Here is a 12,533-nt window from a genome sequence, read left to right as displayed (position 1 = left end):
CAGGCCTATTTCATGAGTTTTATCTTTTTTTTTAATTCTGTGGAAGCATGGTTGAAAAGCAATGTCTGACTTTCATTTGTTCATTTTCGTAGATTTTTTATTTATTATTACTTTTGTCAGATTCAAGTTATTTCTGTCACCATTGTGGGTTTTTCTGTCATTAAACGAGGGTACCAACAATTTTGACCAAGTGTGTATACTTCCATAAGTAACTATGCAGGCAAGGACTGTGGCATGTTCTGTGCCTATGGCAATACTTCCTATCTGTGCTTTGGCCTTGTAATGGATTGTCAGAGGAACAATACATGGAACAGATCATACTCATCCTTACTGGCCTGGATCAGTGTAAACCTTACTGAGCTGCATGCGCAGAATGTCCCAATGACATGTCGGCGCTCGGACAAGAAGTGTTGTCATGAGTACAATAGTATAACCTTGGGCTTCATGTTTAGAGTTTGTACACTTTTCATCTGTCTTGCTTCCTTTCCTGCATACTAAATTGCCAGCGTCATCCTGATGGACGTCCTGGGCACTGGAGGGGGCATTGATCTTCCTACAGCCGCCAGTCATAGTTATCGGATCGCCTCAGTTCATCCATTCAGGATTCTGATAATAGATGTATAGAAGGGAATCACTGTACATGTAGTCCCCAAATTTATCAGTGCAGGTGTCCTTAAAGGAAAAATACCACTTATATGTACGCACGTGATGTATTCTGCAGCGCTCTCCACACTGTAGGCCGGCGTGTGGCTGAGAACAATGCGTATTCCCGGCGTCACACTTCCATTAATTATCTATTACCTTCCCGCTCTTCTGCTACATTACTGATACATTGTTTTGTTAGTGATTTGGTGATTGCGGTTTCCATAGTAACCGTCCTGTGTACAATGTATCAGCTGATAATTGACAGCTCCGAGCTTCCAACCACCAAACCAGCGAGAGGGTCGTGCCCCCCCAGGGCTCATTACTCCTTACTAATTATTAGCAAGGTATTGTGAATCTACATTTTTTTAACTCCTGTGATGTGTTTTCCTTTCCACATTTCACTGCGGATAGGGCATGACTCCACTGTCTTTACAGAAACCTCCTTGGAAATTGGGAGGGATTCAGCGCTTTCATGGAAGATGACCTGTGCACGGTCCCTTAGGTGGGGAATGGATGAGCGGCGGAGTGCTGAGCCCATTCCGGACGCGTATTTTCCTGACAGGGTTAAGTAAGGTCACGCAATGAGATCTCGCCGCCATCTGTTCCCGTATGGTGTGTTTACACCGCCGCGTCCATCCATCGCCTCACAATATATCCCAATCATCATTATTATTCATTGCTGCAGCATCAGGCAGCGCTAAGGCGATGGGATGTAAGTGGGGCCCATAGGTGACCTTTGTGAGGCCTTATACCAACAGACAACGTGGCGGCATGTTCCTGCGAAATCTGTGACATCTGCACATGCAAAGAACGGAGATCATAGATGAGAGAAGAAAGGTCGCTGGCCCTTTTTGGAGCATTTCCCCTGTAATTACATGGAAACTTCAGTTCCTCATATCATCTTAGTATCTATCAAAACCGTTCTCTGCAACCTGTGGCTCTCCATGACATGCTGGGAGTTGTCGTTTGCATCAAATGGATAACCATGGGTGGTGGATTCGAGAGGAAGCATCATAAATCCTCGCATTAAAACTTATGTTTAGTGCCACATTCTCCATAGCCGTGCTCAAATCACTAGTCCGCTCTGTGGTTATACATAGGCTTAATGGGGCAGAGCTGACAATCTGCATATCACAATTCATGGAAGCCATAAAGCGAAGCCCCAGCGCAGTAAATCCTTATTTTCTGGAACAAATCATCTTTACTCCAGTGTCTGTTAGTCATTTGGATTTACCGACGCCTTCTGGCAGCTGGAGAGTTAATTTCACATTTTTACAAACAACTTATTTATGTTCTGAGTGAAATCCTGAATTATCAGATGAAATCTGATTATTTTAAGCGGCTTTTCTGGAACATCTGTCTGTCACGCCGCACAAACCAAAGTGAGATTCAATGACGGCCAAGGTCAAGGAAGATTAGTATCCAGCCACGAGCGAGGGAACCTGGCGATCAACGATCAGAGCATTTCTAGCAACAGGATGGTTCATTATATAATAAACAATGTAATGAAATGTGCGCAGAAAAGAGGGGGACACGACTACCGCAGTATTATTACTGAGTCATGTGGTAAAGACGTTCCATGGAATATGGTTTATTACCTAATGTTTTCTTACTAACAGGAAATTAATTATTTGCTAAATTCTGCTCCTATGTACAAGAATATAACTACTATAATACTGCTCCTATGTACAAGAATAGAACTACTATAATACTGCCCCATGTACAAGAATATAACTGCTATAATACTGCTCCTATGTCCAAGAATATAACTACTATAATACTGCTCCTATGTACAAGAATATAACTACTATAATACTGCACTTATGTACAAGGATATAACTACTATAATATTGCCCCCTATGTACAAGAATATAACTACTATAATACTGCTCCCATGTACAAGAATAGAACTACTATAATATTGCCCCTATGTACAAGAATATAACTACTATAATACTGCCCCTATGTACAAGAATATAACTACTATAATACTGCCCCTATGTACAGGAATATAACTACTATAATACCGCCTCCAATATACAAGAATATAACTACTATAATACTGCTCCCTATGTACAAGAATATAGCTACTATAATACTGCCCCTATGTACAAGAATATAACTACTATAATATTGCCCCTATGTACAAGAATATAACTACTATAATACTGCCCCTATGTACAGGAATATAACTACTATAATACCGCCTCCAATATACAAGAATATAACTACTATAATACTGCTCCCTATGTACAAGAATATAGCTACTATAATACTGCCCCTATGTACAAGAATATAACTACTATAATATTGCCCCTATGTACAAGAATATAACTACTATAATACTGCCCCTATGTACAAGAATATAGCTACTATAATACTGCCCCTATGTACAGGAATATAACTAATATAATAGTGCTCTTATATACAAGAATATAACTACTATAATACTGCTCCTGTGTACAAGAATATAACTAATATAATAGTGCTCTTATATACAAGAATATAACTACTATAATACTGCTCCTATGTACAAGAATATAACTACTGTACTATAATACTGCTCCTATATACAAGAATATAACTACTATAATACTGCTCCTATATACAAGAATATAACTACTATAATTCTGCCCCTATATACAAGAATATAACTACTATAATACTGCTCCTATGTACAAGAATATAACTACTATAATACTGCTCCTATGTACAAGAATATAAGTACTATAATACTGCCCCTATGTACAGGAATATAACTACTATAATACTGCCCCTATGTACAGGAATATAACTACCATAATACTGCCCCCCTATGTACAAGAATATAACTACTATAATACTGCTCCTATGTGCAAGAATATAGCTACTATAATACTGCCTATATATACAATAATATAACTACTATAATACTGCTCATACAGTATGTACAAGAATATAACTACTATAATACTGCTCCTATGTACAAGAATATAACTACTATAATTCTGCCCCTATATACAAGAATATAACTACTATAATACTGCTCCTATGTGCAAGAATATAACTACTATAACACTGCTCCTATGAACAAGAATATAACTACTATAATACTGCTCCTATGTACAAGAATATAACTACTATAATTCTGCCCCTATATACAAGAATATAACTACTATAATACTGCTCCTATGTGCAAGAATATAACTACTATAATACTGCTCCTATATACAAGAATATAACTACTATAATACTGCTCCCTATGTACTAGAATATAACTACTATAACAGTGCCACCTATGTACAAGAATATAAGTACTATAATACTGCGCCTATGTACAGGAATATAACTACTATAATACTGCCCCCCTATGTACAAGAATATAACTACTATAATACTGCTCCTATGTACAAGAATATAACTACTATAATACTGCTCCTATGTACAAGAATAGAACTACTATAATACTGCCCCTATGTACAGGAATATAACTACTATAATACTGCCCCTATGTACAGGAATATAACTACTATAATACTGCCCCCCTATGTACAAGAATATAACTACTATAATACTGCTCCTATGTGCAAGAATATAGCTACTATAATACTGCCTATATATACAATAATATAACTACTATAATACTGCTCATACAGTATGTACAAGAATATAACTACTATAATACTGCTCCTATGTACAAGAATATAACTACTATAATTCTGCCCCTATATACAAGAATATAACTACTATAATACTGCTCCTATGTGCAAGAATATAACTACTATAACACTGCTCCTATCAACAAGAATAAAGCTACTATAATACTGCTCCTATGTACAAGAATATAACTACTATAATTCTGCCCCTATATACAAGAATATAACTACTATAATACTGCTCCTATGTGCAAGAATATAACTACTATAATACTGCTCCTATATACAAGAATATAACCACTATAATACTGCTCCCTATGTACTAGAATATAACTACTATAACAGTGCCACCTATGTACAAGAATATAAGTACTATAATACTGCGCCTATGTGCAGGAATATAACTACTATAATACTGCCCCCCTATGTACAAGAATATAACTACTATAATACTGCTCCTATGTACAAGAATATAACTACTATAATACTGCTCCTATGTACAAGAATATAACTACTATAATACTGCTCCTATGTACAAGAATATAACTACTATAATACTGCTCCTATGTACAAGAATATAACTACTATAATACTGCTCCTATGTGCAAGAATATAACTACTATAATACTGCTCCTATATACAAGAATATAACTACTATAATACTGCTCCTATGTACAAGAATATAAGTACTATAATACTGCGCCTATGTACAGGAATATAACTACTATAATACTGCCCCCCTATGTACAAGAATATAACTACTATAATACTGCTCCTATGTACAAGAATATAACTACTATAATACTGCTCCTATGTACAAGAATATAACTACTATAATACTGCTCCTATGTACAAGAATATAACTACTATAATACTGCTCCTATGTACAAGAATATAACTACTATAATACTGCTCCTATGTGCAAGAATATAACTACTATAATACTGCTCCTATATACAAGAATATAACTACTATAATACTGCTCCTATGTACAAGAATATAAGTACTATAATACTGCGCCTATGTACAGGAATATAACTACTATAATACTGCCCCCCTATGTACAAGAATATAACTACTATAATACTGCTCCTATATACAAGAATATAACTACTATAATACTGCCCACTATGTACAAGAATATAACTACTATAATACTGCCCCCTATGTACAAGTAGCGTTTTCCTATGTGAATTTTCGTTCCCATCATGCACCTGGTGACGTCAGGGTAACATTAGAACATTGGATGGGGCAGGTTTCTCCTCTGAGATGTGATGGTGATAAATCACCATTTTCATTTTTCGCTCTCCATGAGACTATTCTGATTAATGAGATGTGGGGGAGGACGGACTATGCGAGGTGAGTTCTTTCAGTATTTTTGGCTCCTTGCTGAGATCTGTTCTTCGGGAATCGCTCTGCATATCATAAAGTCTGTGTTCCCCAGCTATCACTGACTGCGCCAATCTCTTCTCTGGCAGCGGAGCCGTTTAATATTATATCTGCTGCCAATACATTTACGTTCTGATGCCTCATCCCCTTGAGTCGCCTATAGTTAATGCTTTATACTTAAAGGGAACCTTCCTACTTGCAGGCACAGAAGGAGACGAAGGTGCTGCAGGAATGCTATGATCAGACTATGAAACAAAGTAATCTGATCGCCTCCGCTGTGCAGAGTATTTCAGGAGAAGATTGTGTTCATCTTGTAAGGCAGACTGACAGTGATGTAGTAAGAACTGCAGGATCCCCAGCAGCACAGAGTATTTCAAGGAAGAACTGTACTTTTTGTAAGGTCAAGGACTGAGAATAACATAGTTGTAGGAGCTGTATCTTCTGAGCAGCACAGAGTTTTTAAGGAGGTGAATGTACTGATACTGTGGGGGCAGTGACTGATTCATTCCATCTATAACACAGACCTGATCTCTCCTCTGTTTATCTTCAGACTTATCGCCCTCGGCGTTCCCCCTGGATGGATTACTGGCAGCTCAAAAGCCGGGGAACAGCAGTGAACTGAACGGTAGAAAGCCCAAAGCAAATCCGCTGCCGGTTCTGGACTGGAACATTGACTGGATGGACGAACTGGAGGCAAAATACCGACACAGGAGCCAGACGAGGCCGCAGTATCCGTTCAGTAAGAAGGTGTGGACACGTCTGGTATATGAGCGCTTTGGCAATAGAAAACAGTGTCGTATTGGGGCAGTGGTCTTAGGTGTGGCTATAGGGGGTGCTGTGGTCTGACATGTAGTTATAGAGAGACCCATAATTCGGGGTGTAACTATTAGGAGTGCAGTGTTCATTGGTGTGGCAATGTTGAATGCGATATAACTATAGGAAATGTCAGACTGAAGAACACTGGGCCGACCAGAGGATTTGATTTTGAGGGCCCATCTTTCACCCCAGTAAAGAGCCGCAGCTGCAATGTTTGCACTATGAACTCTCCTGAAAGTGAAGCCAGGGCCCACCGGAGGATTCTCTGGTTCTCTGGTGGGCCAGTCCAGCCTTGACTATAGGAGGTGCTGTGGTAGGTGAAACTATTGGGGGCACAGAAGTTTGGATGTAACTATAAAGGTGCAGGGGTCAGGTGTAACTTTAGGGGGCGCAATGATTTTAGCCTGTAGCTATTCAGGGCGCAGACATCTTGACTTTAACAGTAAGGGCAGCAGCAGTCTTTGCTGTAGCTATTGGGGGCACAGCAGTCTTGGCTGTAGCTATTGGTGGCACAGTCGTCTTGGCTGTAGCTATTGGGGGTGCAGCAGTGTTGGCTGTAGCTTTTGGGTGTTACTGTCTTGGCTGTAGCTATTGGTGATGCAGCGGTCTTGGCTGTAGCTATTGGGGGCGCAGCGATCTTGGCTGTAGCTATTGGGGCGCAGCAGTCTGGGCTGTAGCTATTGGGGGGGAAGTGGTCTTGGCTGTAGTTTTTGGGCGTGCAGCGATCTTGGCTATTGGTGATGCAGCGGTCTTGGCTGCAGCTATTGGTGATGCAGCGGTCTTGGCTGTAGCTATTGGGGTGCAGCGGTGCTGGCTGTAGCTATTGGGTGCAGCGATCTTGGCTGTAGCTATTGGTGATGCAGCGGACTTGGCTGTAGCTATTGGGGGCGCAGTGGTCTTGGCTGTAGCTATTGGGGTGCAGCAATTTTGGCTGTAGCTATTGAGGTGCAGCGGTCTTGGCTGTAGCTATTGGGGGGAAGTGGTCTTGGCTGTAGTTATTGGGGGCACAGCGATCTTGGCTGTAGCTATTGGGAGGAAGTGGTCTTGGCTGTAGTTATTGGGGGCGCAGCGGTCCTGGCTGTAGCTATTGGGCGCAGCTCTCTTAGCTGTAGCTATTGGTGATGCAACGGTCTTGGCTGTAGTTATTGGGGATCGCAGTGATCTTGGCAGTAGCTATTGGGGGAAGTGGTCTTTGCTGTAGTTATTGGAGGCGCAGCTGTCTTGGCTATTGGTGATGCAACGGTCTTGACTGTAGCTATTGGTGATGCAGCGGTCTTGGCTGTAGCTGTTCGGGCGCAGTGGTCTTGGCTGTAGCTATTGGGGGCACAGCGGTCTTGGCTGTAGCTGTTGGGGTTGCAGCGATCTTCAGTGTAGCTATTGGGCGCAGCTGCCTTGGCTGTAGCTATTGGTGATGCAGCAGTCTTGGCTGTAGATATTGGGGGGCAGTGGTCTTGGCTGTAGCTATTGGGGGCACAGCGGTCTTGGCTGTAGCTATTGGTGATGCATCAGTCTTGGCTGTAGCTATTGGGGGCTCAGCAGTCTTGGCTGTAGCTATTGGTGGCGCAGTGGTCTTGGCTGTAGCTATTGGGGGTGCAGCGGTCTTGGCTGTAGCTATTGGGGGTGCAGCGGTCTTAGCTGTAGCTATTGGGGGTGCAGCGGTCTTGGCTGTAGCTATTGGGGGCATAGCGATTTTGGGTGTAGCTATTGGGCGCAGCGGTCTTGGCTGTAGCTATTGGGGGTACAGCGATTTTGGGTGTAGCTATTGGGCGCAGTGGTCTTGGCTGTAGCTATTGGGTGCAGCTGTCTTGGCTGTAGCTATTGGTGACGCAGCGGTCTTGGCTTTAGTTATTGGGGGCGCAGCGATCTTGGCTGTAGCTATTGGGGCGCAGCAGTCTGGGCTGTAGCTATTGGGGGGAAGTGGTCTTGGCTGTAGTTTTTGGGGGCGCAGCGGTCTTGGCTATTGGTGATGCAACGGTCTTGGCTGTAGCTATTGGTGATGCAGCGGTCTTGGCTGTAGCTATTGGGGCACAGCGGTCTTGGCTGTAGCTATTGGGGGGCAATGGTCTTGGCTATAGCTATTGGGGGCGCAGCGGTCTTGGCTGTAGCTATTGGGCGCAGCTGTCTTGGCTGTAGCTATTGGTGGCGCAGTGGTCTTGGCTGTAGCTATTGGGGGCACAGCAGTCTTGGCTGTAGCTATTGGTGGTGCAGTGGTCTTGGCTGTAGCTATTGGGGGTGCAGCGGTCTTGGCTGTAGCTATTGGGGGTACAGCGATTTTGGGTGTAGCTATTGGGCGCAGCGGTCTTGGCTGTAGCTATTGGTTACGCAGCGGACTTGGCTGTAGGGAGGCGCAGTGGTCTTGGATGTAGCTATTGGGGGCACAGCGATCTTGGCTGTAGCTATTGGGGCGCAGCGGTCTTAGCTGTCACTTTTGGGGGGAAGTGGTCTTGGCTGTAGTTATGGGGGGCGCAGCGGTCTTGGCTGTAGCTATTGGTGATGCAACGGTCTTGGCTGTAGCTATTGGTGATGCAGCGATCTTGGCTGTAGCTATTGGGGCGCAGCGGTCTTGGCTTTAGCTATTGGTGATGCAGTGGTCTTGGCTTTAGCTATTGGGGGCGCAGTGGTCTTGGCTGTAGCTATTGGGGGTGCAGCGGTCTTGGCTGTAGCTGTTGGGGGTGCAGCTGTCTTGGTTGTAGCTATTGGTGAAGAAGCAGTCTTGGCTGTAGCTATTAGGGGACAGTGGTCTTGCCTGTAGCTACTTGGGGCGCAACGGTCTTGGCTGTAGCTATTGGGGGCGCAACGGTCTTGGCTGTAGCTATTGGGGGCACTTCAGTCTTGGCTGCAGCTATTTGGGGCACAGTGGTCTTGGCTGTAGCTTTTGGGGGCGCAGCGGTCTTGGCTGGAGCTATTGAGGGCGCAGCGGTCTTGGCTGGAGCTATTAACGGTGCAGCGGTCTTGGCTGGAGCTATTGGGGGTGCTGCGGTCTTGGCTGCAGCTATTTGGGGCGCATTGGTCTTGGCTGTAGCTTTTGGGGGCCCAGTAATCTTGGCTGGAGCTATTGGGGGCGCAGAAGTCTTGGATGTGCTTATGAGGATGAATTTTTGGCCACCAAATAGACTCCCGCTTTCATTTTTGTCCCTTTGGACATTGAGAGCTGCCACCTGCCTCTTGTTATCTTGCGGCTCCAGTTACTACTATTGAGGTTTCTAGATTCCATCATTTCTTGTCTTCTCGCTGCCAAATCACATTATTGTCATGTCATCTACACGTGACCCTACAGTGGAGTATCGCCCTGGCCGCCATCTACACATCACCCAACACCAGGGAACCTGCTATAATCTGAGGCTTCTCTGCTACGTCCGCAGTGAGCGCAGGATCAATATGCTGCACTTTACGCCTCCTCTGGGATCTCCTGCACAGTTTGTACACATATGGGATCTTAATGTCGGACATTCACACTCGTCTCATGTACTTTCTTGCTCCCAGACGGCTCCAGAATAGCACAGTGAAGTCTGGACATATTATTGGGGCATCGGGGGTGATGACTGCAGGATGGTGGGTGTTCCCCTGCATCCAGGCATCCAAGGTGGGGAGACTTCATACCTGACAGGTAATGGGGTCTCCTATTTCCTGGGGAATTAGATGTTATGTTGAGGATTGCTCAGGCTGCTGCTGTCACTGACTCCACACACAAGGAAATATTTGGCGGCGATTGCGGCGAAGCTTTCAGCGTAGAAGGCGGATTTATCTGTGGACGCCACGTTGTGACTTTACCTTTTACATTGTGTTTTAGGTGGAATCATTCAAGTAGCGACCACTCCTCGACCAATGAGCTCCTCTGAAAACCGAGGGCCTGACAAGTCCAGCCAATCCCAACAACTGCAGTGAAAGGTTCATGGGGAAACCTGCGGAGCGGCGTATGCAGAACACACAGAGCAGTCACCATACTGGGACTGAGACCGGGCAGAGGAGCTGCCGCTCTGCCTGATGATTCCTCTATATAATTGTAGTTGACTTTCTAGAACATTGGCGTCTCTATATTGCAGCCAGCGGACAGTGGCAGATGTAAACGTCACTATGGACAGCCATTTATAGATGCTGTTCCCAGGACTCGATGTCGGTGCTGTGTATATAACAATACATTGTGATACATAGGGGGAGTAATCACAATGCACTGAGAGCCCTTTAGTACGAATCAGATATTCTGGATTATCAGATGGTCAGCTACCAGTGATGGCGCTTAGTATTGTCTGACTTTCTTATGACAATCAAGATCTCTGTTTCTGTTAGTGAATGAAAACCGCGTCAGAGGCTGAGCCGATACTTCTCACTGCTTTAAGGAGCATTTATACAGCACCATTATCGTCCCTAGGAACATTCATAACACGATAATCCTGCAGTGTTAACAGGCAGCTGATCCCCGACAAACAAGAAAAACGCTCGGACATCGGGTGAAATGATCCTTTGGTTAGCATAAACGATCATCGTTCTCGGCAGCACATTGTCCTCTGCATAAAGTATGTGCTGTCGAGAAGTATGGCATTCTATATGCACTAAACAATCGGACGCACCCAGACTAGACAATCCTCTGTGAGCTAAACAGCCTGGACCGATACATTGTAACAAACCATCAAGTGTTTGAGTTTGCACAACTTCAAGAGGAATTATCTAGAATAAAAACCACTGTAGCAAACCCTCAGCTGTGAGACATCTGGGTCCGATCATTTCAGCTTCTCAGTTTTCCCATTCACTGGCAGCCAGCAGAGATCTTGAAGAAATAGAAATTTACAAAGACCCTGATTCATCAAACAGTTTTTGGCAGAATTCCATGTAAAATGTCACAGAATTCTTCCAAAACTCATTGTTGTGCAGCTACAACTCCCATCATGTCCTAATTGTTACAACCCATAAAGCTCAGCTCAGCCCAGCAAATCACTTGAAATCAATCTGACAACTCGTAGGCAGAGAATGCGGCTCTCCCTAGTAGTCAGACAATGATTTATACATTTTTATTTTTTTTTAAGAAAATGTTTTAGTTTTTTTTAAAATAGTTTGAGTAAAGGTGATATCGTGTAACTTGGGGCTCAGCTGTGGACAAACTACAAATCCCAGCGTGTTCTGTCATCTGCTGGGAGTTGTAGTCTAGCATGCCCTGTGTGTCCCCGACTGCGGAGAGGTAGATATTATTGGATTTTGTAGTGAGGATATTATGTGTTCGACTTGTTTACACTTTGTTTATTTTTGATAAAGTTATATTTGTACATCTCAATGTTCGCAGGTCACATGATTTGTGTGTGAGCGATCGAACAGACCGATGATCGAGGTGTCGCTCCATTCTGGGAATAATGGGGGCTTTCAGACAAACTTACATGAGACGTCTTAAAACGTGCCAGTTTATCACGGTGTCTGATGCCGGCTGATACATGGCGCATCATTAGACTGTAGATTGCTGAATTTAGTTGTTTCTGTCAGCCCCTTAGAGAATGAATGTAGCTGTGGTCGGGTGTCCGACCTGATGCACCATCTTGTAATGTGGACTAAAGTTCTCTGTCAGGATATAAAGTCCCAGATCTGCTGATCAGTGCAGGTAGTCCCAACGGTCGGACCCCCAATATCAGCAAGTTGTCACACTTTTCACTGAACAATCCCTTTAAATTTCACATAATTGTCACAAATATGGGAGGGCAGGAGCCACCTGGCATTGAGCATCCTGGCATTCATGATCCTGGCACATTGTCATGCTTGTCTAATTAGAAATGTTAAATGGTGAGATGCAGAGAGTGGCGCCCCGGGCACCTGCAGGCCGGGTATTGTGCGCTGTTGGCAGTGAGGACGCATCGTGTCAGTGATCACCGATCATTACACAAGGACGTGTGAAGGTCACTGCATCATTGTATTAGAGTGGGGCCATATCTACATGTGAGCCTCGGGCACCGTCCCTCTCGTTGATTAAATGGTCATTTCATTAAATAAATTCAATGTTGACATTGGAGGAGAAAGTTCTTCACAGAAATCCTCAGCTGAGACCAGAGAGGGAAACAGCAGCGGGGT

The 12,533-nt window shown here is 43.7% G+C and overlaps 1 protein-coding gene across 8 annotated transcripts in view; it reads left to right on the top strand.

Moving 5' to 3' along the window:
* The window catches only part of ROBO4 (roundabout guidance receptor 4), a 174,520-nt gene extending 162,769 nt beyond the window's left edge, over positions 1-11,751 (top strand). For all 8 annotated transcript variants that reach the window (XM_073584888.1, XM_073584886.1, XM_073584883.1 and 5 more), the window contains 2 exons: positions 6,220-6,416; positions 10,276-11,751. In XM_073584888.1, coding sequence (XP_073440989.1) covers positions 6,220-6,416; positions 10,276-10,293 — 215 coding nt within the window. In that variant the 3' untranslated portion in view covers positions 10,294-11,751. The remainder of the gene's footprint in view (positions 1-6,219; positions 6,417-10,275) is intronic.
* The last annotated feature ends 782 nt before the right edge of the window (positions 11,752-12,533 follow it).

This window comes from Dendrobates tinctorius, unplaced genomic scaffold, assembly GCF_039654945.1.
Source record: "Dendrobates tinctorius isolate UK_male_01 unplaced genomic scaffold, ASM3965494v1 ptg000086l, whole genome shotgun sequence".
Lineage (NCBI taxonomy): Eukaryota > Metazoa > Chordata > Amphibia > Anura > Dendrobatidae > Dendrobates > Dendrobates tinctorius.
The sequence above is the reverse complement of the archived record's forward strand: the minus strand, read 5'-3'. Positions and strand labels throughout refer to the sequence as shown.